The sequence below is a fragment of the Lactuca serriola genome, chromosome 9 (assembly GCF_051521515.1).
Source record: "Lactuca serriola cultivar US96UC23 chromosome 9, Lser_US96UC23_V15, whole genome shotgun sequence".
Classification (NCBI taxonomy): Eukaryota; Viridiplantae; Streptophyta; class Magnoliopsida; order Asterales; family Asteraceae; genus Lactuca; species Lactuca serriola.
In genome coordinates, this window is record NC_136416.1 from 38,985,192 (window position 1) to 39,010,369 (window position 25,178).

Here is a 25,178-nt window from a genome sequence, read left to right on the forward strand (position 1 = left end):
CAGATTCGTGGAAGACCAAACTTCTTAAAATCACTAATCTTGGACAGTGGAGGCCGATATCCCATCTCATTAAACATGTTCACAATTTGAGGGAATGTGAAAGCAACATATGGAGGTGAATTCGGAATTTCAAGAATTTGAAAAATGAGTTTCTTGGATAGCTTGACCTTTTTGTCGTTCACCAGATGAAAAGTAATTGTATCAGAAGCTTTGTTGTAAGTAGCAGTTGAACCTGCTTGAGAAAGCCAAGACATTCGAACAGAGAATGAACTAAACATCGCCTTAGACAAAACAGAGTTCCTCAAGGAAACAATTAGCATCTTCATTTCTTCCGGGTATTGAGAAACATCACCCTCCAAGTGATAGTTATTTGCTTGAATCTTCATTATTGGAACTGAAGAGAAATCTTCTGTGGAAGCATCAACATGAAAAGAAGTCGCCATTGTTAAGGTTTGAAGATTTTGAAAATCAGAGAATCTTGGGGAATTTTTGCTTTTTGATTGCGTAAACTGATAATGAACCCTTGAATCCCCTTTTATATGTAACCCTGAAGTTTGAATTTGAAGCGGGATGTGTATTTAATGATATTCCGACGTGGCACCTTGAAAATCAGACCATTACTGCGTAAAAGTAGCCATGCGTAAAAAAGTATCTATCACATCACCTTGAAAACCGAACAAAATACCATACGTCATTTATAAACAACCTGTATTATTATCCCCAAGAATATTGTAACCGTCAGAACCCTTCGAATGGAAGCAAGACTCTTTTACTTTTGGGATGAAAAGCGAAGTCATATGCCAGAAGTTTGAAATCATCAGCCTGAGTTGGTATTACTCAGAACCTCAAGGATTTCGAGAGTGCAGTGTTCCAAAGAATGTAGACTAGAAACAAATATAAGAAAGTTTTGGGATATTGTGATGTCAAACAGTTGACACAAAAGCAGATAAAATCCCGGGAAAAGATTACTTCATTAATCATTAAGAGAAATGATCAATAGCTTGTGTAGGTTCCCGTGAATTACAATCGAATATTTGTTGATAAGTATCGAAGGGCTTCTTTTATAATGTTTCGTGGGTAGGAAAAAATTTTCGTTACATATCATCCTAAACATAAGGTGAGAAATTGTAACAGAAATTACTTGTATAACCAGTGTAGTCAGTGACAAGTTTTCGTTGAAGAATTTTAAGTAACATGAACTTTCGAATGAAACTCACATGAAAATCATATTCAAGAAACAATTTGTGATGGATCTTGTTGGGTAACAAACATCATGGGTTTCGAATGTTTGATCAAGACCACTCATTCGAAATGAATATGATTTGGAGTTTCGAATTTTGGTACTGAAACAAATGTTTCGTGAAAATCTGGAACATTGTTCCCCATCAATTTTGTAAAAATGTAGTGAAAAATGGGTTTCACTTTCATCACGGTCTCATGATGTCAGATCGAAAACACAGATTTTTGATATGTCTAAGTCTCGATGGGTTTGATCAGAGACCTCTCAGACATATGTCTTCGTGTGTGATTGTGTAAGAACTTTATGAGTGAAAAAGATTGATGTAAGACACGAAAAGTACCTCTGTTATTTTTGGACAAAACAGTAAACTCTTAACTCATTTTGAGAAGAGTCAGGTAGCTCAGAGACTAATCTGAATATAAGCTTGATTGGGAAGAAATTTTCGTATGAAAATTTTCATTAAGGCTTTCATACACACACATTGATTCATTGGAGGCTTTGGACAACATGCAGCAGCATGCTTCTAGGGATAACTTAATTAGTTTAAATGATGAAAATTTTATCGATTCATACAATAAATGTACCTGACCCTAGAACTGCAAGCATGATCCACTTTGTATCTTCATGATTGTCTGCAACAAAATACTAAAAAGCAATAAGAATCAAAAGATTTTTTTTTGATTTTTCGAAAATAAAGACAGAACAAACGAAAATCTTTTTGGATTTTTGAATTTTCGAAAATTGAGTGACAAGATAAAAATAAATGAAAATGTTTTTGGATTTTTGATTTTTGTGAAAATTTAAATGACAAAACAAACGAAAATCTTTTTGAATTTTCGAAAATTAAATGACAAAGTAAAAGAAAATCTTTTTGGATTTTTGAATTTTTTGAAAATTTAAATGACAAAACAAAAGAAAATCTTTTTTGAGTTTTGAATTTTTCGAAAATTTAAATGACAAAACAAAAGAAAATCTTTTGGATTTTTGAATTTTAAAAAATTGAAAATACACTGTACTTTTTGCAAAAGCACGAAATTTTAGCATCCCCTGATAAGTCACAAATGTACGAATTCGAAGGCGTCGAAGTGTTGACCATGAACAGTAACCTCTGAATCAACCCTTAAAATAAGTGACAAATTTACGAATTCGAAGGGGTTGAAGCGTTGACTATGAACAGTAACCTGTGAACGCTGAATGACTGTGCATTGTCTTTTATTCAGCGCCTCTGATTCATTCCTTGTCAGCCATCATTCTCTTTTTCGCATGGAACAAAATTTCCATCGATCATTCCAAGCCCTTCTATAATTTTCACAAGGGATTTTTCATCTAAAGGTTTTGTGAAAATATCAGCTAACTGATCAGTTGTTTTCACGAAATGGACTTCAATATTTCCATCCTCCGCGTGATCCTTGATGAAATGATAACGAAGTGCTATATGTTTAGTCTTCGAATGCTGCACATGATTATGACAAATTCTTATTGCACTTTGAGAATCACAATATAATGGAATCTTTTTCATATTGATTGCATAATCACGCAATTGACTTTGAATCCATATAATTTGTGAAGTGCATGCAGCAACAGCAACATATTCTGCTTTAGCTGTTGCATTTGAGACACATGTTTACTTTTTCGACTGCCAGCTCACCAATTTTCCATCGAGAAATTGACATCCGCCACTTGTGCTTTTCCTATCAAGATTACAACCACCCACGTCTGCATGCAAATATGCTTGTACAAAGAACCCAGTGTTCGAAGGATACCACAATCCTAACGAAATTCTTCCTTTAAGATAACGAAATATATTCTTCACAGCAGTGAGATGTGGTTCACGTGGATTTGACTGATACCTAGCACAATTACACACAGAAAACATGATATCAGGTCTACTTTTTGTAAGATAAAGTAATGAACCAATCATGCTCCTATAAAGAGTTAGGTCAACTGCAGGTTTATCTAATGAATGTGTCAACTTTATGACCATTGCCATTGGAACTCGTAACTTTGTGCTATTCGTCAATCCAAACTTCTCTAGCAAATTTTTCGTATATTTTTCTTGATTAATAAAAACCCCTTCTCTGTTTTGACGAATGTTCAGTCCAAGAAAATTATTGATTTTTCCCATCATGCTCATTTCGAACTTATTTTTCATCAAATCTTCGAATTCTCTGGACAAAGCAGGGTCAGTTGAGCCAAAAATAATATCATCAACATAAATTTAAACAAGCATTAGATGATTCCCAACTTTCTTTCGAAATAATGCGGGATCAAATGTTCCTTGTTTAAATTTAGATTGTTTCAAAAATGAAGTAAGAGTTGCATACCATGCTCGTGGTGCTTGTTTCAAACCATAAACTGTCTTATCTAAAATATAAACATGATCAGGATATTCTTCGTTAATAAAACCTGGGGGGTGTTCCACATAAACAGTTTCTTCAAGCACTCCATTTAGAAATGCACACTTTACATCCATTTGATAAACATCAAAATCTTTGTGAGCTGCATAAGCCAGAAATATACGAACAACCTCGAGTCTTGCGAGAGGGGCAAGAGTTTCTTCATAGTCGATTCCTTCTTGTTGTGAATATCCTTTAACAACAAGTCTGGGTTTGTTTCGAACAATGTTTCCTTCTTTGTCGGTTTTATTTTTGAAAATCCATTTTAACCCGACAATCGAAACATTTTCAGGTTTAGGAATTAATCTCCAAACCTTGTTTCGTTCAAATTCAGACAATTCAGATTGCATTGCAACAAAACAATCTGAGTGTTCCATTGCAATTTTAACTGTTATTGGTTCAATTTTTGAGATGAAAACATTGAACATGCAAAATTCTTGATGAGTATTCAATACGTCATTCTTTGCACGAATTTAAGCTCTTGTTAAAACTCCCTCTTGTGGATTCCCAATTACTTGATCCTTCGGATGATCTCTTGTCCACTTTTCCATTAGCGGATATGCTGGATCAAATTCCAAAGGTGCATCTTCGTATATATCATCATTTTCTGAACCTGCAATCAAACAAACATCATCAATATCATTATTATTCTCAATGTTTTCTAAATGCTCCCCCTCAACATTATGCTCCCCCTCAACATTATCATTCAATCTTTCTTTCTCCCCCTCAAAAGAAAGCTCTTCCTCATCTAAAGTATTCGAATCCAAGTGCTCCCCCTCCACAGGATCGTTTTGCATAGTTTCGCCTTTTTCTGGAGAAGTTGATGTTGATTCAACAGTAAGCTTCGTTAGTTCAGAGATATGATTATCATTTGCATATATTTCAGCATCAACAGCATGATCTGAAATTCCAAAGATTAAATCATAATCAAAATATAAAGTTTGTGAGGATTCAGATTCATCTTGTATGTTTTTCAGAATATGATGATTTTCAAATTGTGATGTTGTTTGTTTAATGTAATAATCATCAAATGTAAGATTAAAAGTTTCTTCAACTTTTCGTGTTCTTTTATTCAACACACGATATGCGACTGAATTATGCGAATATCCCAAGAAAATCCCTTCATTTGCTTTTGCTTGAAATTCTGAAAGATTATCCTTGAGATTCATGATGAAGCACCTACATCCGAAAACATGATAAAATTTGACGTTACGTTTTCGATTGTTGAGAATTTCATATGGATTAATGTTAAAACGATGATGAATGAAAGATCTGTTTTGAGTAAAACATGCAGCGGAAACGGCTTTAGCCCAAAGGTATTGTGGAAGATTTGCATATGCCAGCATAGTCCTTGCTACTTCACATAGAGACCTATTTCTTTGTTCAACAAAACAATTTTGTTGTGGTGTATATGGAGATGAAAAATTATGCGAAATCCTTTTGTCCACCAAAAATGAATCAAGAACATTGTTCTTAAATTCAGTTCCATGATCACTCTTAATTTTTTAAACAATCTTCTTCAATGTTGTTTCCATCTTTTTGATAAAGTCAATCATGATCTGTGCAACTTCAGATTTAAGCCTGAGAAAATAAACCCACGTAAATCTGGAAAAATCATCAACAATAACTAAAATGTACCTTTTCTTGTTGAGAGTTAAAATTGTCGAAGGACTACACAAATCAATATGTAAGAGCTCCAAAGGTGCGACAATTTTTGAATCTATCGTAATTGAATGACCTTGTTTATGTTGCTTGCCAACTTCACAAGCTGCACATAAAGAATCATTGTCAAATTTAAGTACAAGTAAACCTCTTAATAGATCTTGTACCACAAGTTTATTGATGTTTCAAAAATTGAGATGAGAAAGTCTTCGATGCCATATCCAACTTAAGTCTGATGTTGCTTTCGAAAGAAGACATATAGCAGGTTTCCCTACTATTGGATTGATGTACAGAGTGAACATGTCACCTTTCCTTTTGGATTTCAGTAACACTTCCTTAGTGTTGACATTCGAAATAACACTTCCTTCTTCATTAAAAAGAACTTGATTGCCAGTGCCCACAACAAGTTGAGAAACACTTATCAAGTTATGTTGAAGACCTTCAACATATGCAACACGATTCACTGTGAATTTTCCATTTATGATCTTCCTATATCCTTTGACTTGAGATTTTTGATTTTTTCCCAAACTTTACTACTCCAGCATTTTTGAGGCTTCGAAAATCATGTAAATTCTCCTTCTTCCCAGTCATGTGACAAGAGCAACCACTATCAATGTACCACTTGTTATCATATTGCTCGTCACATAGTACCTACAATCAATGGAAAAATTTAGGTACCCAAGGCCTTTTGGGTCCTTGTAAATTAGATTTCAATTTCGAATGTAATGAAGAACTTTTAATCCAATCACAAACTTTTGTTTTGAGACTATCAATTAAGTTCACATCTTCATTTAAAGGAACCAAAACATAAGATTTTGATGGTTTCGAATGTTCACCGACATTACCCTTCGAAGTCTGAGTTTATGAATGACCATTCTTTGCTTTTATTACTGGTTTCCAAACTTTGATTGATATGTTCGAATCCTTAGTAGATGAACTTCCATTTGATGAAGTATTCACATACTTCTCATATGCTTCGTGAATTTGCTCCTTTGAGAATGTATTCGACTGATACATCTTTCCTTTGCCTTCAAGCCAATGATCAATGTTCTTCCTTGAAGTCATTCCTTTTTCTCGTGAAGTTTTCGTTGTTTCTTTCTTTGTATGATTAGGAAAATTTGGCTTTTGAGGAACAAAATCAACTATTGGATTTGTTAGAAAAGAGTGAGCATATGAAGTATTAACTGTTGATTTAAAATGTTGACGTTGAAAGAATTTTTGATTTTGATTTGACTTATTTGAAAATGTTCTTGAATTATTAGTTTCTTAAACTTTCGAAAATCTTGGTTGCTTATTCACTTTAGACCTTGAATGATTTGATTGTGATGAATGTTGAGTTTTTGTTGAAAAAGAGGAGTCTTTAGCTTTGAAAACACTTTTTGGTGATTGTGATTCAGACATCTTTTGAGACTCAATATTTTGCCAAAATATTTTCTTCCTTTTGTCTTTTTGAAATGTTGTTTTCCTTCGAAAATTTGTCAATTTGATCTTTAAATTCCTTAGAGTTTATTTTGACAACTTTTTCATTTTCCTTTTCAACCTGTTTTGAATTCTCTTTTTCAATTTTTGATTTTTCAACCCATTTTCTTTGTGGTTTTTGACGTTGGAAAACATACAAATTCTTTTTTAAGTTGTTTTCAACTGTGCTTTGATTAGCGAAAAAACCTTCATCAGTTGTTTTTTCAATTATCCTCCTCGACTAACTTCTTTAATTCTGGTTTGATATTCTCAACATTTCCGGTAGTTACGAAAATTTGATTTGGAAAAATGACATCATTTGTACACTTGAAATTTGGATAAACCACAATATTCGTTTCAAGGTAATGTTCACCTTTTTCAGTCATTACTTTTTCGAACTTTTGTGTATCACTATACACTTGATCAACCACTTATCGTGGAATTTCTTCTTCTTTTGAAGATTTCTTTTCCTTCGAAATTTTCTCTTCATCTTCATCATCATTATCATCAGTTTGGCTGTCTTTGATATCCACGAAGTTCATATTACAAACTTTCGAAGTTAAAGGTATATCAGTTTCAATCTCAACCATCAAATCCTTAACTTTTTCTTTCCCTTTAGATGTTGATGCAACATTAACAACAGACAACTGAGAACAATCAACATCTTCAAGTTCACTAATTTCACTAATATTGTCAGAATTATCTTCAATATCAGCAAAATTAGATTGAGAATCAAATGTTGAATTCTTAGCCTTTTTCAAAATTTGAATTTGTTCAGATTTAGTCAAAGTATCATTGACTATGTGAACTAATTCATTCGCATCAAGACATTCATCAATTTTGACAATTCCATATTTATATCTATCATGAGGAACTTTGTCAAAATCAGCTATTATCTTCTCACAATCATACGAAATATTATCTACCTTAGCTCTTTCGAATGCTAGAAACGGTGGTAATTTTCTATGTTGCTCTTTACTTATGTCACATGAATGATGTAAATCAGTTAATTTGCCATAAAGTCTTTTAGCAGAATTACAATAGATGTTTCTTTGTGCTAGCAAAAGTTTGACTTCACTCGTTAATGTATCCCTATCACACATAATATTTGTTATTTGTAATTCCAAACAATCAATCTTGCTTATTTTCAAGTCTAATTTCTTTTTGGTCTCTAACAACTCCATTGACAACTTTTTGGCCTCATTGCTAGCAGACACAACAATTGAATCAAAATAAGTAACCGTCTCATCAAAAGAAATTAGTTCAGAATCATAAGCATGTATAGGAATATTAAAAGATTCGAGAATTTTATGTACCTTTGTTGTCATTCGAGATTTGTCTGCTGTCTTGGATACATCGCTCCATGTGTTAGATTTCTCATTTCTTCATCGTATGATCCAGATGACCAGATTTGATAAGTTCCATCTTCATCCTCATGTTCACCCTTTGCAACCAATGATAAATTCTTGGCTTTCGCATGAACCACCTCAAGCTTCTCTGCATAATACGCCTCATCTTTAACTTTATTCTTCCTCTCATCCTTCTTCCGAAGCATACACTCATTTGCAAGGTGATTCGCAATGTTGTAATAATGACAATCTATTCCTACATCACCTTTCAACCTTTTCTCACTTTTTCCTTCAACTATTTTCGAATCTTTCTTCTCAAATTTCTTTTTCTCCCCAACAACATTTTTACTCACAGCACTTCCTTTCACCTTATCAAGCTTAGTTTTCGGATTGAACGGCTTCTTTAAAAACTTCTTAACAAGATTATTCGAGTAAAAAGCTATAGCCTCATCATCTGAATTCATGATGAATCCTTCTTCTTCCTCAGAATCACCATTTTCTGCTTCTTTCTTAGATATCTTTGACACGAGTGCCAATGGACCTCCCAAATTTAGCTTCGTCTCCTCAGCAATTTCATTTACTTCAAATTCGTGTGTTTTCAACCGATTGTACAAATCATTGAGAGTTGATGTATCAAAACTTTGTTGATTCTTCACCATCATACTTACACTTCTCCATTCTTTTCGAATACCAATCACAAAGATGAGATTGAATTCCATTGAAGTCCTGGTAATTCCATTGCGATTACAATGATAGATTAACTCGTTCAAGCGATCATAGTAGACTTCGATTGTTTCACCTTGTTTTTATTTGAAATCTTTTAGCTCCACCAAACACTTTTTTATTGAATTGATTTTTGTCTTCTCACTTCCTTGAAACTTATCTTTCAGATTGTTCCAGATCTCTTTTTCATTTGTGCAACTCCTAACGTAATTGTACACAACTGGAGGTAAAGCACCTCGCAGTTCCCTCATACACCTCTTCTCCAGTTTCTTCAAACGATCAGATTGATTATCAACATCAGAATTTGTAGAAGAAGATCTGATTGGTTGAACATTCACTGGAACACTGACACTTCCAGAGATACATGTCCATAGTTCTTCATCAAGGCCATTCAGATAATCCTGCATCCGATCAGCCCAGTGATCATAATATTCAGGAATTGGCATTGGAATTTTGGTCGATGATCCTAACAGATGAGAAAACGAAGTCATTGAATTGAGATTGAACTCGCCATTGTTGTACGGAAGCTAAGTTTGAGAATTTTTAAGAATAAATAGAAATTTGAAAACAAACTAGTTGATTCAAATCGAAATTGAAAGAAAAACACTCGATTCAACAATTCAAATGCAGAATCAAATCACAAACTGAAATCTAGACAACTTTTTCACGATCAAAAAGTGCGGAAACTTTTGAACCAAAAATTTTATTCAAAACTTTTTGAATAGATGAAAATCAGATCACAGATGTGATTCCTGCTCTGATACCAATTGTAGAATCAAAGAATCGAGTAATGAATTAATCAGAGTATGAATTCAAGTATGAATGCGAGATTGAACACATGATGTAAATATGATCTTGTTTCATCTCTATTACGCTTCCGTGTTTACAGAGAAAATAGACAGGTTCTGTAAAAAAAATTAACTCTAGTAAATAACCCTATTTATAGGGAACTGAAAGCGTACAAAAAATATACTAAGGCATAGACACTTAAGCTTTGAATAAAAGCGCCCTAGTAAAATACATTACAAAACATTCGAAGAGTTCAACACACACTTCGAATAATTACAATAATTCGACCCTTACATGTCCACAACCAAATTTCAAAATTCAAACTATCCGTTATTACATTTGAAGAGATATTCAATTACAGAATTCGCCATCATCATCTAGTAATATTGAAAAGCCCTACAATTTAACTGCCTTACTACTTAACGCAAAGACCAACCGACCAAAGCCTCTGTAACATCCCGTATATTAAATAAAAAAATGGAAAAGGGTTAATATGAATAGAAACCCTAAAACCATTAATAATTTAGCAAGGTGTTGGTTTCAAGGAGTTAACCTTAATAATTTTAGGTGTCAGGGTTAAAAGTGTAAGTTCCAGAGTAGTTTGTAAATATTTATGAAGGCGGGAGCTGCTTCGTAAATTATTAGGATTTAATTTGAATAGATTTCTGAGGGTGGGGGGCTATTTGGTAAGTTTTGGACTTGGATTTAAAACAAAATTGGGAGGAGGGACAAAAGTTAGACATTTGGGATCGAAGTTTGAATGAACACGGGTTTAGACACGGTGCTCATTTTCCCTCACGCTTCAAGTTGCATTATCAGCTAACCCTAACCCTAGTGTCTCTTTCTTCAGCCGCCACCCTCCAGGAGCTTCCTCAGCCGCCGCATGCGGCACCAAGTCCGTCCGCCGCCTGCTACCTTGCCAATGCACACTACCACAACATACCTTACTGCCGAACGAAGTGAGACGATGGAAGAGCCACCGTGACCGACTGTTGGAGCGGGGAAACGCCAATGTACGAGTCGTGAACAGACAAGAGGCACTCAGTAAGAATCACAGCCACCCATATACCTCATCTCCTTCATTCTTTCTGCGATTGGTGTCGTACACACTGATTGGGTCACCGTTCTTGTGCTTCCGGTCATCACCTACCAACTAAATGGCTGAGTTGAGTGTACTTCGGTGTTTAGCTCATGTTTACGAACATGTGTGTGTGCTTGCTCGACTGGGGACCAAGAGAATCCACCACTACTATCGTGAGGCGGTGGCTGTCGGTCCCTACCACCACCTGCCACCGCGTGGGAGGCTGTGTATGTGAGTTTATTGTGTATTTTGGGTGTGTAATGGTCGTACTATGTTGTTTGAGCAATATTTTGGTCGGAAAAGTAACCACCACCATTGGAAATGGTGGCTGCCGCCGCCGACCACCTCCTCTCGAGGTGGCTGTGGGTGGTGCCTGAGCTAGTGGAACCCTAATGGGCCTAAACACTTAATCTTGGTTTGGTCTACTTTGTGATTAGGCTAGAAAACCCTAATTTTGGGGTTTGTTAGTTTGGATTTTACTATGACCCGCAGTTGGACTGTTAGATTAATATTGTGAATTATGTCCGACTTCATTGTGTGAATGGCCTAGTGGAGTGATGGACTTAATGGGTTAAGTCCTTAACTGGTTAAGTGAAAAACACTTAACCCTCATCTTTATTTACTGTGAAAACCCTAATTTTTCTTGGGTCTTGAGTTGGGACTTTCTATTGGGCTTTGGTGATTGGGCTATTGATGGGCCATCCAAGCGCAATAATGTGGACACGAATATTTAAATGGTCTTTAGGGTAAGCCCATATGAGGGTTTGGGCCCAATTTAGAAAATTGGGCCATAGTTAGGACATTAGTGGACTTCTATGGACCCATTTGGTATTGGGTTGGGTGAGCCCATGGGGCTTGGGTTATTTCTGGACCGTATTTAGACCTAATATGTGAAGGTTTGGTCTTAGATCCTGATGGGGTTAATTGTGGGTTTGGCTCAGTGTTAGAAGTCGGAGTACAACAGGAGCATTTATAGGATCTGTCTGCTATCCAAGGTGAGTCTTCTCACTATACTTACATGTGTGTTGATTTGTGTGTGACCGGATGGTCTTATTCGTGTTATTGACCGGAGGGTCTTATTTACACTATTGACCGGAGGGTCTTATTTACACTATTGACCGGAGGGTCTTAGTACATTGTCGACCAGAGGGTCTTACTTGTTTATAATGTGTTATGTGTTATCATGTATACTGTCTTTGTGACTTATGCTGTTATGATACTCTGTGTATATATTGGTCTTATGTGCTTACTTGAGTTGTGCATTTGTCTGTGTGGTATATATACTGTATTATGTGATACTGAGACCGGACCGGAGGGTCCAACGAGCTGTGAGACCAGAGGGTCCTCACTAAGATCGGACCAAAGGGTCCAACGAGCTGTGAGACCGGAGGGTCCTCACTGAGACCGGATGAGAGGGTCCAACAAGCCGTGGGACTGGAAGCTCCCACTAAGACACATAGACTGGAGGGTCTTACAGAGTTATAGCCTCGAGTGGCTAAAGTGTTGTATGTGGTATTTTGGGGAACTCACTAAGCTTCTTGGTTACCGTGTTATGTGTTTCCGGTACTTCGCAGGATCACGGGAAGGTGCCGGCATGATTGTACACACACATCAGAGATTGAGTTATGATTTAGAGGATCCTAGTGTTTTATATATACAATTTTTGGTTATGAGATTTGATGATTTAACATTGTGACATTTTGGGATTTTGTTATTTTGATAAATGTGTTTTTAAATTGAAAATTTTGGTTTGATATTTTACGGTGTTACAAGTTGGTATCAGAGCCTTGGTTGAAGGGATTCAGATGCACTTCCGGGTGTGTTTGGACGCAAACTGAGCATTTGAGAAAAAATTTCAAAACACATAAATTTTTCTAAAATGAGAAAGAGTTTAAGAGAAAACGAGTTGGAGCAGTGTGTACAATCAGCCAGAGCCCGAACGGTGATTTCCCAAAATACCTTTACTTTTGCGTTATGATTTATTTGTGAGACATTTTATGAGATATTATGCATGCTAGAGGGTAGGCTTGGTATTTCATATTTTAGGACTAGAGTGGCCTGATTTGTGATGCCTTAGCCTAGGAGTTGCTGCTATCTGTGATGTGCTTTTTAGTATGAGCTGAGTAAGAGTATATAACAGGAATCACCTAGGGAGAGTTCTGAGTTGAGTGATAATCTAGGAAAGATACCTATATGTGCAATTAAGGAGTCTACTGAGAGAGTAGTTAGATACCCACGAGAGGTAGGGTTACTTGAGTCCGGTGATACCTTTAAAGTGTGAATAGAGCAAGTGAAGTTGTAACCTAGAGTGGTTTTACATGTTGGTAGAGATTATTTGATGTCGGAATGCTGCTTGCTTCGTGCTTTATGGAACTCTTGATGATGGGAGTCAGCTACTAAGTGAACATGACGATATTTACGAGGTAGATGGCTGGCATCATAAGGGGTTCTTCAACAGCTGATGGCAAAGAAGTAAGAGAAACTAGGAAGAGCCTAAGGAGTGGCTTCAGTCAGATGAGTATGCTGATAGCAGAGGGTAGTCGCTGGAGGGCTAACATGTATGACAGAATTGCTAATCGAGAAGCTGAGCAGCTACTTAGGAAATCTAGGACGATATGTGTGGAGAGTATGGGTAGATGTGGCAGGTAGTATGGGCCCATACTAATGAAAGCAGAGGACCCATACCCGAAACATGGAGACTTCCAGAGGTTCTAAGTAGCAGATTGAGAAGAGGGAACATGGTTCGAGTACCATGATTCGTAGCAGATTAAGAAGAGAGAACATGGTTCGAGTACCATGATTCGTCGTAGATTGAGAAGAGATAGCATGGTTCGATTACCATTATCCGCAACAGATTGAGAAGATATAACATGGTTCGAGCACCATGAATCGTAGTGGATACTACTTCTAACTTTACCAGTTATCCCGTTGTGATTGTTTAGACTGAGGACGAATGTGATAGAGTGTGGGGCCAGAGGGCCATGTGGAACGAGTTTCAATGGGAGATACCTGGAGAGGGAAATCGAGTTAGTTCTGAGAGATTTTCATGGGTGAGATGCCAGTTGGAGTCGCAAGACTTAGGGATGAGTAGAGATGAGACTTTATGGAGAATTATGGTTTGATTTGAGAAATCAACCAATAGTTGAGATGTCGCTTTCTGGGGCAAGAGTTGCGTTGTTCCCGTTTCGGGGAAAAGCAAAAGAGTTATCGAGCTTTTGGCTTTAGAGTTGGAGTTAGACCCCATGGGGTAGCATATGGTTATGACCTTTTCAGCAAAGTATTAGAGCAGCATGTCTACTATAAGGTATTTTATACCATGAGAGAGTCATTAGTGGAGACTGAGACGGAAGAACAAGGAGGTGCCTTCATGGGTGAGGCATACTTTTTAGCAGCAATTCCAGGTAATTAAGAGGAGTATATCGGGGCGGAAGCCCTCATTTCTTATGTTGTGTATCAGCTGTGTAAGTGGAGTCTCTTGTTTCTATGATGATCCACACGATGGGACGTCGGATGAAGGATCGGAGACGAGGTGTGTGATAGTGCAGTATTTTCGGATTGAGAGTTGGGACTAATTCGGGACAGTTGGGATATTCGGCAGTGTGTCGACTTTGAGATGACCAAAGACAGTCACGTTAGGAGGATTATGTGATTTTGGTCTGGGTTACGTGATGCTTGGATTTAGTTGATCATTATCCGGAAGATCATCGAGTATGGTGTGGTACATTCCATGAGGTGGAATTGGTGCATCTTGTGAGTCAGTATGTGTGGTAGACTGTGGTATGCCAATGTGTGATAGTTCGAGCCTCGAGTTGGGAAGAATTGGGTCTTTTATTGAGAAGATCAGAGATTTGTTCAAGTGCGGTTAGAGAACTGGCTATGGAGATCTGCGATACGAACACATGAGACTTGGGTCATAGGTGGATGAGGTAAGGTGCATAATGAGATAATGCATGTTGTACGTGTACAGAGGAAGAAGGTTCGGATTATCGTCAAATTTTTCTCAGTCATTGGCGATTCCTCTGTGCTTGAAATGGGAAAATGAGGTATTTTGAGATTACGAGACGTGTCCGTAGAGAGACATCATGAGAATTGTGAAGGGGTACCAAGGTGTCCAAGGATGAGATTCTAAAATTTTAGACTATTTTGAGGCTTGAGTTGTGAGATGGCAAGTGGATTACCAACTGACTATTGTTCCAATGGGAACCCTTCAACTAAGTGTCATCAAACGAGATTATCCAGGAATGTGAATTGCAGCAATAGAAATTGTTGGTAACAAGGGCTGTCGTCAGGAATAGTGATGCTTAAAATGGGTGGGTGTGTATACCTATCTACATGGACTGTCGAGTATTTGATAGTGAACTCAATGTGGTGACAAATTGACGATAAGAATATGGAGTCAAAGGAGAATATCATGTGACTGTGGAGAGCCATATCACACATGACACACAGAGAGAGTATCGTAAGACTATGGGGAGCCGCAACCTTACTAGTCAGAGCATGACACAGAAGAGTTCTTAGGCTTAGGTAGCCTTGACGACCGAGTCTTTGGGAACCTGGTGGCTAGGCCAAGGGGGACTGGGGTCTCCATGATGGTAGGGCTCCATTATATCTCGAATTGGGGAGGGGTTGTCGCAAATCGTAAGGAATTGGAGAAGTAGTGTAAGTGTAGATTCGCGGATCACGGGTTATGGGTTGAGTATCCGATTGGACATGAGTGGTTCTAATTTTGCTGTCGAACTAGACTCTTGAGTTTGGGTTTGGCCCTATTTGTGTAAAGGATAAATGAGTTGAGATTTTAGATCCCTGATGGATTTCATTTTGAGTGGTTATGGTTTGTATCTGATGATCTTGAACTGGAGGGTCGGTTCGTTTGTTTTGAGTAGGACTACAACACGCATGGAGTTAGTGAGTGTTAGATGATAGAGATCGGAAATGAGGTGCGACTACAGATCGGTTGTAATATAGCTTGGAGTAAAGCGAACTTAGTGGTTGCATGGACATGTGGTTGGTTGAGATAGATATGTTGGATTGAACGGTTGGTGTTATGCTCGGGCTTGTGGCCATATCGTTCAAGTTGCGAGCGTGTAAGGGATGGTGAGGAAAGATTTTGAAGACAAAATCTAATTTAAGTGGGGAAGCATTGTAACATCCCATATATTAAATAAATAAATGGAAAAGGGTTAAGATGAATAGAAACTCTAAAATCATTAATAATTTAGCAAGGTGTTGGTTTCGAGGAGTTAACCATAATAATTTCAGGTGTCACGGGTTAAAAGTGTAAGTTCCAGAGTAGTTTGTAAATATTTATGAAAGTGGGGGCTGCTTCGTAAATTATTGGAAATTAATTTGAATAGATTTCTGAGGGCGGGGGGTTATTTGGTAAGTTTTGGACTTGGATTGACAACAAAATTAGGAGGAGGGACTAAAATTGGACATTTGGGATCAAAGTTTGAATGAACACGGGTTTAGACCCGGTGCTCATTTTCCCTCCCGCTTCAAGTTGCATTGCCGGCTAACCCTAACCCTAGTGTCACTTTCTTCAGCTGCCACCCTCCAGGAGCTTCCTCAGCCGCCACATGTGTAACCAAGTCTGTCCGCCGCCTGCTGCCTTGCCAATGTGCACTACCACAACATACCTTGCTGCCAGACATAGCGAGGCGATGGGAGAGCCACCGTGACCGATGGTTGGAGCGAGGAAACCCCATTGTACGAGTCGTGAACAAACAAGAGGCACTCGGTAAGAATCACAGTCTCCCATATACCTCATCTCCTTCATTTTCTCTGTGATTGGCGTCGTACACGCCGACATTAGGGTCGCCGGTGGCCATGGGTCACCATTCTTATGCTTCCGGTCATCACCTGCCAACTGAAGTGGCTGAGTTGAGTGTACTTCGGTGTTTAGCTCGTGTTTACAAGCGTGTGTGTGTGCTTGCTCGACTTGGGACAAAGAGAATCCACCACTACCATCGTGAGGCGGCGGCTGTTGCTCCCTACCACCACCTGCCACCATGTGGGAGGCTGTGTATGTGAGTTTATTGTGTATTTTGGGTGTGTAATGGTCGTACTATGTTCTTTAAGCAATATTTTGGTCGGAAAAGTAATCACCACCATTGAAAATGGTGGCTGTCGCCGCCTGCCGCCATGAGCCGTCGCCGACCACCACCGCCCTAGGTGGCGGTGGGTGGTGCCCGAGCTGGTGGAACCCTACTGGGCTGCTTTGTGATTAGGCTAGAAAACCCTAATTTTTGGGTTTGTCAGTTTGGATTTTACCGGGACCAGGGGTTGGACTGTTAGATTAATACTGTGAATTATGTCCGACTTCATTGTGTGAATGGGCTAGTGGAGTGATGGACTTAATTGGTTAAGTCCTTAACTGGTTAAGTGAAAAACACTTAACCCTAATCTTTATTTTATGTTAAAACCCTAATTTTTGCTTGGGCCATGAGTTGGGCCTTTTATTGGGCTTTGGTGATTAGGCCATTGATGGGTCATCCAAGAGCAATAATGTGGACTAGAATATTTAAATGGGCTTTAGGGTAAGGCCCATATGAGGGTTTCGGCCCAATTTAGAAAATTGGGACATAGTTAAGCCATTAGTGGAGTTCTGTGGACCCATTTGGTATTGGGCCTTGGTGAGCCCATTAGGCTTGGATTATTTCTGGACCGGATTGGTGGACCGTATTTAGACCTAATATGTGAAAGTTTGGTCTTAGATCCTAATGGGGTTAATTGTGGGTTTGGCTCAGTGTTAGAAGTTGGAGTACAACAGAAGCATTTATAGGATCTGTCCGCCATCCGAGGCGAGTCTTCTCACTATACTTACCTTTGTGTTGATTTGTGTGTGACCGGAGGGTCTTATTCGTGTTATTGACCGGAGGGTCTTATTTACACTATTGACCGGAGGGTCTTAGTACATTGTCGACCAGAGGGTCTTACTTGTTTATAATGTGTTATGTGTTATCATGTATACTGTCTTTGTGACTTATGCTGTTATGATACTCTATGTATATATTGGTCTTATGTGCTTACTTGAGTTGTGCATTTGTCTGTGTGGTATATATACTATATTATGTGATACTGAGACCGGACCGGAGGGTGCAACGAGGTGTGAGACCAGAGGGTCCTCACTGAGATCGGACCAGAGGGTCCAATGAGCTATGAGACCGGAGGGTCCTCACTAAGACCGAACGAGAGGGTCCAACGAGTTGTGGGACTGGAAGCTCCCACTGAGACACATAGACCGGAGGGTCTTACAGAGTTATAGCCTCGAGTAGCTAAAGTGTTGTATGTGGTATTTTGGGGAACACACTAAGCTCCGTGCTTACCGTGTTATGTGTTATGTGTTATGTGTTTCAGATACTTCACAGGATCACGAGAAGGCGCCGACATGATTATATACACACATCAGAGATTGAGTTATGATTTAGAGGATCCTAGAATTTTATATATACAGTTTTTGGTTATGAGATTTGATAACTTGACATTGTGACATTTTGGGATTTTGTTATTTTGATAAATGTGTTTTTAAATTGAAAAATTTTGTTTAAAATTTTACGGTGTTACAGCTGCTTCTTCGATTCTCCAATTTTCGACTGCCTTCTTTCCCCCAGAATCGATGTTTCAACAACACCAATGGAGGTGGCGGTTAGGCAACAAAACAAAAGAAGGCTTGACGATGTCCAGACCCAACCATATTCGAGGTTTTTCTTCAGTTTTTGGGAATGAGTCGACCTGAACCATCCATCAGTTCCTGCTTTCTTAAGTTACAATGTTGATGAACACTATGTTCACACACACACACACACGCACTCTTGATAGATTCCAACGGCTCTCTCTCTCTCTCTCACCCTAAACCCTAAAGTCTCTAATGCTAGGATATTTATATCGATAATTTTGGTTGAGTTGAATGCCTTTGGGGTAGAGTCTTACAGGTCTGGGAGAGGGGAAATGGGGGAAAACGACATGTTGCGATCATGCGATGGTAAACAGAAGAAGACAATGAAGTTCCGAAACTTGTCTATTCTAGTCCCTGGGATTAGTCATAATGACAGAATCTACCCTAAGTTCAACTTAATTTAACTAACGTGGTTTCTGAAAATAGCAATTTGCACCCTAGACAAGCAAGTATACATTTAACCAAAATAATCTAATTTATTTTATTACTTACTAATTATTATTATTATTATTATTATTATTATTATTATTATTATTATTATATCATTATTATTATTATTTATCCGAATACGTAATTACTCCCATGACCCCTATTAGCCCTCTTCATCATTTTCTATCATTTTCTTTTTGTTTTATAAAAGTTGTCAGAGGGTCTCCCTCTCCCAAAAAAAATAAAGCACAAAATATATTAATAAGTCACTAGTAAATACTTACAATAACATATTTTCGTTTTATGTAGACATTATATGTCTTTTATACCTAGATTTACTTATAGACGCACATAATAATTGTAACCATAACCAAATGCTACTTACATTCACAATATTTGTTTTTTAAAGTCAATTCATCATATTGTGACACACATAATACAAGACACATAACCATATACCACTAAAAGTAACTTGTTTTCTTGCTTTTACTAAGTCACTAGTAACCACCACCTATGGACACACAAATATTTAATGTGACCATATGTATCACCTTTTAGCTACATTGACTTTCATATGTCTAAAAGGACACCATGATATAGAAACATATAAAATTTTCTCATCTCACCGTATATTTATCTATTGTCTCATATATAAAATAAATCATAGTGCTAATCAGTATTCGAAGCTGATGGTGATATTTGGTCACAACGTTCGAGTGTGGCTAATATTTGTCACATTTGGTATAATTAAGTGTAGTTAAAGTTTTGATTACTTGTACAATGGAAACAGAAACTAATTTAAATGTATCCAAAAGCAGTCACTGGAATTTTTTAGTGACATTTGACCACACTTTTAATAAAATGTGTCATAGGCCGTTTTTTGAAAAATTTTGTTTGAAATTTTATGGTGTTACCGCTGCATCTTGGATTCTCCAATTTTCGGCCTTCTTTCCCCCAGAATCGATGTTTCAACAACACCCATGGAGGCGGCAGTGAGGCGGCAAAACAAAATGAAGGCTCAACGATGTCCAGACCCAACCATATTCGAGGTTTTTCTTCAGTTGTTGGGAAGGAGTCGACCTGAACCATCCATCAGTTCCTGCTTGCTTAAGTGACAATGCTGATGAACACTATTTTCACACACACACACACACACCCACTCTTGATAGATTCCAGCGTCTCTCTCTCTCTCTCTCTCTCTCTCTCTCTCTCTCTCTCTTTCTCACCATAAACCCAAAGTCTCTAATGCTAGGATATTTATATCGATAATTTTGGTTGAGTTGAATGCCTTTCGGGTAGAGTCCTTACATGTCCAAGAGAGGGGAAATGGGGGAAAACGACATGTTGCGCTCCTGGGATGGTAAACAGAAGAAGACAATGAAGTTCCAAAACTTGTCAATTCTTGTCCCTGTGATTAGTCATAATGACAAAATATACCCTAAGTTCAACTTAATTTAACTAAAGTGGTTTCTCAAAATAGCAATTTGCACCCTAGACATGCAAGTATACATTTAATCAAAATAATCTAATTTATTTTATTAATTACTAATTATTATTATTATTATTATTATTATTATTATTATTATTATTATTATTATTATTTATCGGAATACATAATTACTCCCATGACCCCTTTTAGCCCTCTTCATCATTTTCAATCATTTTCTTTTTGAATTATAAAAGTTGTGAGGGGGTCTCTGTCTCCCAAAAAAAATAAAAAAATAAAGCACAAAATATATTAATAAGTCACTAGTAATTACTTACAGCAACATATTTTCATTTTATGTAGACATTATATGTCTTTTATGCCTAGATTTACTTATAGACACACATAATAATTGTAACCATAACCAAATGCTACTTACACTCACAATATTTGTTTTTTAAAGTGAATTCATCATATTGTGACACACATAATAAAAGACACATAACCATATACCACTCAAAGTAACTTGTTTTCTTGCTTTTACTAAGCCACTAGTAAACACCACTTATGGACACACAAATATTTAATGTGATCATATGTATCACCTTTTAGCTACATTGACTTTCATATGTCTAAAACGACACCATGATATAGAAACATATAAACTTGTCTCATGTCACTGCATATTTATCTATTGTCTCATATAAAAAATGTATCATAATGCTTATCAGTATTCCAAGCTGATGGTGATATCTGGTCACAACGTTCGAGTGTGGCTAATAATTGTCACATTTGGTATCATTAAGTGCGGTTAAAGTTTTGATTATTTTTACAATGGCCATAGAAACTAATTTAAATGTATCCAAAAGCAGTCACTAGATTTTTTATTGACATTTGGCCACACTTTTAATAAATGTGTCGTAGGCCGTTTTGTACTAGTGTAGCTAGCATGTTGTGAGCATACAAATAACTCTTGTAACCTCTCATGAAGACTAACACCTTATATATAGACACAAGGTGTACGTACATCTAAATATAAAATAACATGTGGACTAAAACAGTTAAGCATAACAAATATCTTAGACTAACATATGCCATAAGCTATCTATACCACATGAAACAGACAGAAGAGATTAATAAGCATAATTTAGCATATACTTTAGTAGAGACATCATTTCAAATAGTCTCATTCACTTTGGATGTTCCAACTTTGGATATTATCATCTACTGACACCTCACAATAAAAACTATTAGCCAACATTCTCCTCATTTGTGAAGATTCATCCATCTTCGAAGTCATCTATATATATATATATATATATATATATATATATATATATATATATATATATATATATATATATATGGGAAAAGTGAATATACCCTTAAGGGTATATAAGCTTAGGTACCCGAATACACCATAATACGTCGTTTTGTTTGATATATTCATTATAATATTCATAAACTTCAATCTTAAGTTGATTTACTTTCAAGATATTCGAAATTTCCGTATAATCTTTCTCTTACATCACATCTTTTTGCCGAAAACTTATTAGGCTATATATATTGTAGATGAAAATGAAAATTATGTAAGAGAAAGATAAATGTGTAATTTATAAAAATCTTGGAAGTAAATCAAGTTAGAAGTTAAATTATAAGAACATTAGACAATTATAATGTATTATATGATACAAAACAACGTATTATGATAAGTTTGGGTACCTAAGCTTATATACCCTTAAGGGTGTATATATATATATATATATATATATATATATATATATATATATGTGTGTGTGTGTGTGTGTGTGTGTAATATTGAGCAGAGCCTTCTCAACTTCCAATCACCATGAGAGCAATTCTCAAATCTCCTCTTGTCTGGATTCGAAATAAGGCTGCAAAAAAATGTCTGAATCAACAGATTTTGAATATGAGTGGATTGAAATATTTCATAGCAATCGATATAAAAAGTTAATCACTTTTGAATTCCCTTCATCTTCCTTCCAAGATATACAATCCCCCATGGATCTTTGACAATTTCACCAAATTTTATACTTCTTTATATCCTTCAATACAATACAAGGATTCTCGACTGTCTTTCCAAAGACTTCCGCAATCTAAGAAAAGTAATACTCCATGAATCCTCTCATATACAGATATCCAATATTGTAGACATTTTGATTTCTTCAAAAAAAAAAACCAACACAAGCTCAAAAAGTCATTTACATTCACTAATAGAAAATCAACAATGATGAAATCATAAACTTCATTATCTCCCCTCATAATTTTATACTGATTGTTAGGCAAAATCCCTTCAAATATACATCGTTGGTGATATTAAGAATTTTGATAATCTTATTTGAAAACCATATTTCTTCTTTTGGTTTACCAAGAATGGCATGAAATCAGATCTTGAACTGTTTAAACTTTTCATAGTTTGTGTAATCGTTTCCATTTAATAAATTTGAAATGGGCTTGGTAAATAATAACAAGTAATTAAATTACTAAACACTAAATTTTTAGGTTTGGCAAGTAACTATTTAAATAAAAGGCAATATACATATGTAAAGGGGTTAAAGTGATAATAATAATAATAATAATAATAATAATAATAATAATAATAATAATAATAATAATAGAAATTTATACGTCCAAGGGGTGTTATGCAATTTTTGGAAATCAATTTTGCAAGAGAAATAAGGCCTAGGCTTTTATTATGCTTGCCTGCCAAAATCCTAGGAACCATTTCTGCCAACATTCCAATTATGGTTTGTTTCTTTCCCCTATAAACCACACAACCTTAATGTAACATTTGTTTAATTTTGAGAAAATTATAATCCATAATGTAGCAATAGTGTAAAATATACAAGTGTGTGTTTAAAAGTTAAGAAATGTTATTATAAAAGTTTTAGGCCAGAAAGTGTATTTTGGTCATGTTGCGTAATTATGAGTTTGATAGATTTCCTCATGTCATAATTGAGAAATAACCTAACTTGGGAGTGTAACCAAATTAATAAGTTCTAATTTTAAATGACCTAACGTAATAAGGAATGGGATATGGCAGACAAGTTTAAAATAAAAAAAAATATGATAGCGAATGAGTACAGTAATCACAACGTGGTAAGAGTAGTGCCATGATGTGGTACTAAAGCACTAATTTGGTTGACATAAAATGAATAGTGAGGGCAATGTACTTTGAAGCACCACGAAGTGGTGAAGATTAGACTGACCACGACGTGGTTGAAAGTAGCTAGGATGTTATATTCTTTTGTGACGAATCTTTTAGTGACGGAACAAAAGTGTCATAAAAAATGGGAAAACGATGACGTGGGGAGCTGGTGCTGCGGCGACGTGGCAATGCTCTTTAGCAAAAAAAAAATAAGATAAAAAAAAAACGGGAGTTCTTTTATCCCTCATTTTATACACATTCTTTTTTCAGAGCGGAGAAAGTCTAAGAAAAGGGGATTTCGATATGATTTTTAAGAAGAAAGAAGGAGAGATTAAGAAGGAGCAAGCAAAGTATTGTTTACTACTTCTAGAATCAAGCGTAAGTTTTTTATGCTAACCAATTTATGAATTAAGGCAAATACGAGTTTAGCGTTTAATAACCCTAATCATAACAATTGAATTCTATATTAAAATTTTGATGAGTAGTAGAAAATAGAAGTGGTAATTACTTGATTCTAAGTGTGTAGAGTAATAACAAGAATTAATTTTGTGTGATTGGGGATGAATTTCTGACCCTAGAAATTGAAGTTCGTGATTTTGCCGAATTGAGTTCATAATGTGTCTATTAAAGATATAAAGATGATCAATTCTAAGTACATGAATAAATTGAGTATTTGATATTTTGCTACACATAATTGAGTATTGTGGAGCTATGTTGTAGTGTTATTGATTATGAACGCGTCATAACACGTAAGAGTTGTATTATTGACTAGGTTTGGGTGAAACAAAACTTGGAACGAGATCTCGTAGAATTGGAAAAAGATATTATCAACCTAATCAAGGTGAGTAGTTTAACTTTAACTCACACTATGTATTGTGTTGTATTGTTTAGAGCTATATATCTATATTTACGTTCCTATATGTCGTTACATGAATATAACAAAATGAGTATTTTAGCATGACTTATAATGGGTATAAGTCTGGTAAGTTAAAAGTATGCCAAGAGAAGGGTGCATGTGTTGTTGTAGCTATATATGAGTATTATGAAAATTTTCATATAATATGCAACCTCCTAATGAGTTATATGTTGGCATTATTTTGGAGAACATTAAGTTAAAAATGACGAATATGATTATATGATAACGATGTATTATGATGTGATAACGTATGGTTAAATTACTCATGAAGTATATTCTTATTTTGTGAATGTGATTGTGGATAACAGGAAACGTAAACCAAGGCAAGGGAAACGGAATAATTGAAAATTAGGAGTCAGTTTATATATAATTATTATCTTTTGTATAAATCTTCATGTCTCAAGACACCAGATAGATCTTGGTGTAGTTTTAATATGTGTTTGTATGTATTTCCTTTTGTCTGTAGATAGTTAACTAATCACGGTGGTTTGATGAATCATATTTCTAAAAATTTGGGTGTATTTTGCTTATAAAATTTGAGAAAAAATCTATTTTGCTGCACTTAATTCCAGCATCTTTCTTGTTTTTGAACAGTTGAATCAAGATTTCCTTGAATGAGAAATGATCCCTGCCCATTTTAGCCATTTATATACTAGCATTTTAAGGCATTAAGGTTTGGGATATGAGAGAGAGAGAGAGAGAGAGAGAGAGAGAGAGAGAGAGAGACTAGGGCCTGTCGAGTGTGCGTATGTGAGTGTATCTAGGTGTGTTATCAATTTCGGTTCACCCCTATCACTTTCGATGACCGGTGTCCTCTCCGGTCGGATCGTTGATTTTTTATGAGCTTATTTAGTCGAAAAGCTTC

At 36.2% G+C, this 25,178-nt stretch overlaps 1 protein-coding gene and 1 long non-coding RNA gene across 2 annotated transcripts; one reads left to right on the forward strand and one right to left on the reverse strand.

The window, feature by feature from the left end:
- Window positions 1–4,109: 4,109 nt before the first annotated feature.
- Window positions 4,110–4,982, reverse strand: LOC145075565 (uncharacterized). Its single transcript, XM_079021763.1, has one exon. It carries the CDS (start codon window positions 4,980–4,982, stop codon window positions 4,110–4,112), a length of 873 nt encoding a protein of 290 aa, XP_078877889.1.
- Window positions 4,983–23,651: 18,669 nt separating this feature from the next.
- LOC145075051 (uncharacterized) lies at window positions 23,652–24,824 on the forward strand. Its single transcript, XR_013692275.1, has 3 exons — window positions 23,652–23,775; window positions 24,170–24,238; window positions 24,622–24,824. It is a non-coding gene; the product is annotated as an uncharacterized LOC145075051 (long non-coding RNA).
- The last annotated feature ends 354 nt before the right edge of the window (window positions 24,825–25,178 follow it).

Excerpts from the sequence above, each read along its gene's own strand:
- LOC145075565 (XM_079021763.1), bottom strand. The coding sequence starts at position 4,982 with ATGCTGGCATATGCAAATCTTCCACAATACCTTTGGGCTAAAGCCGTT.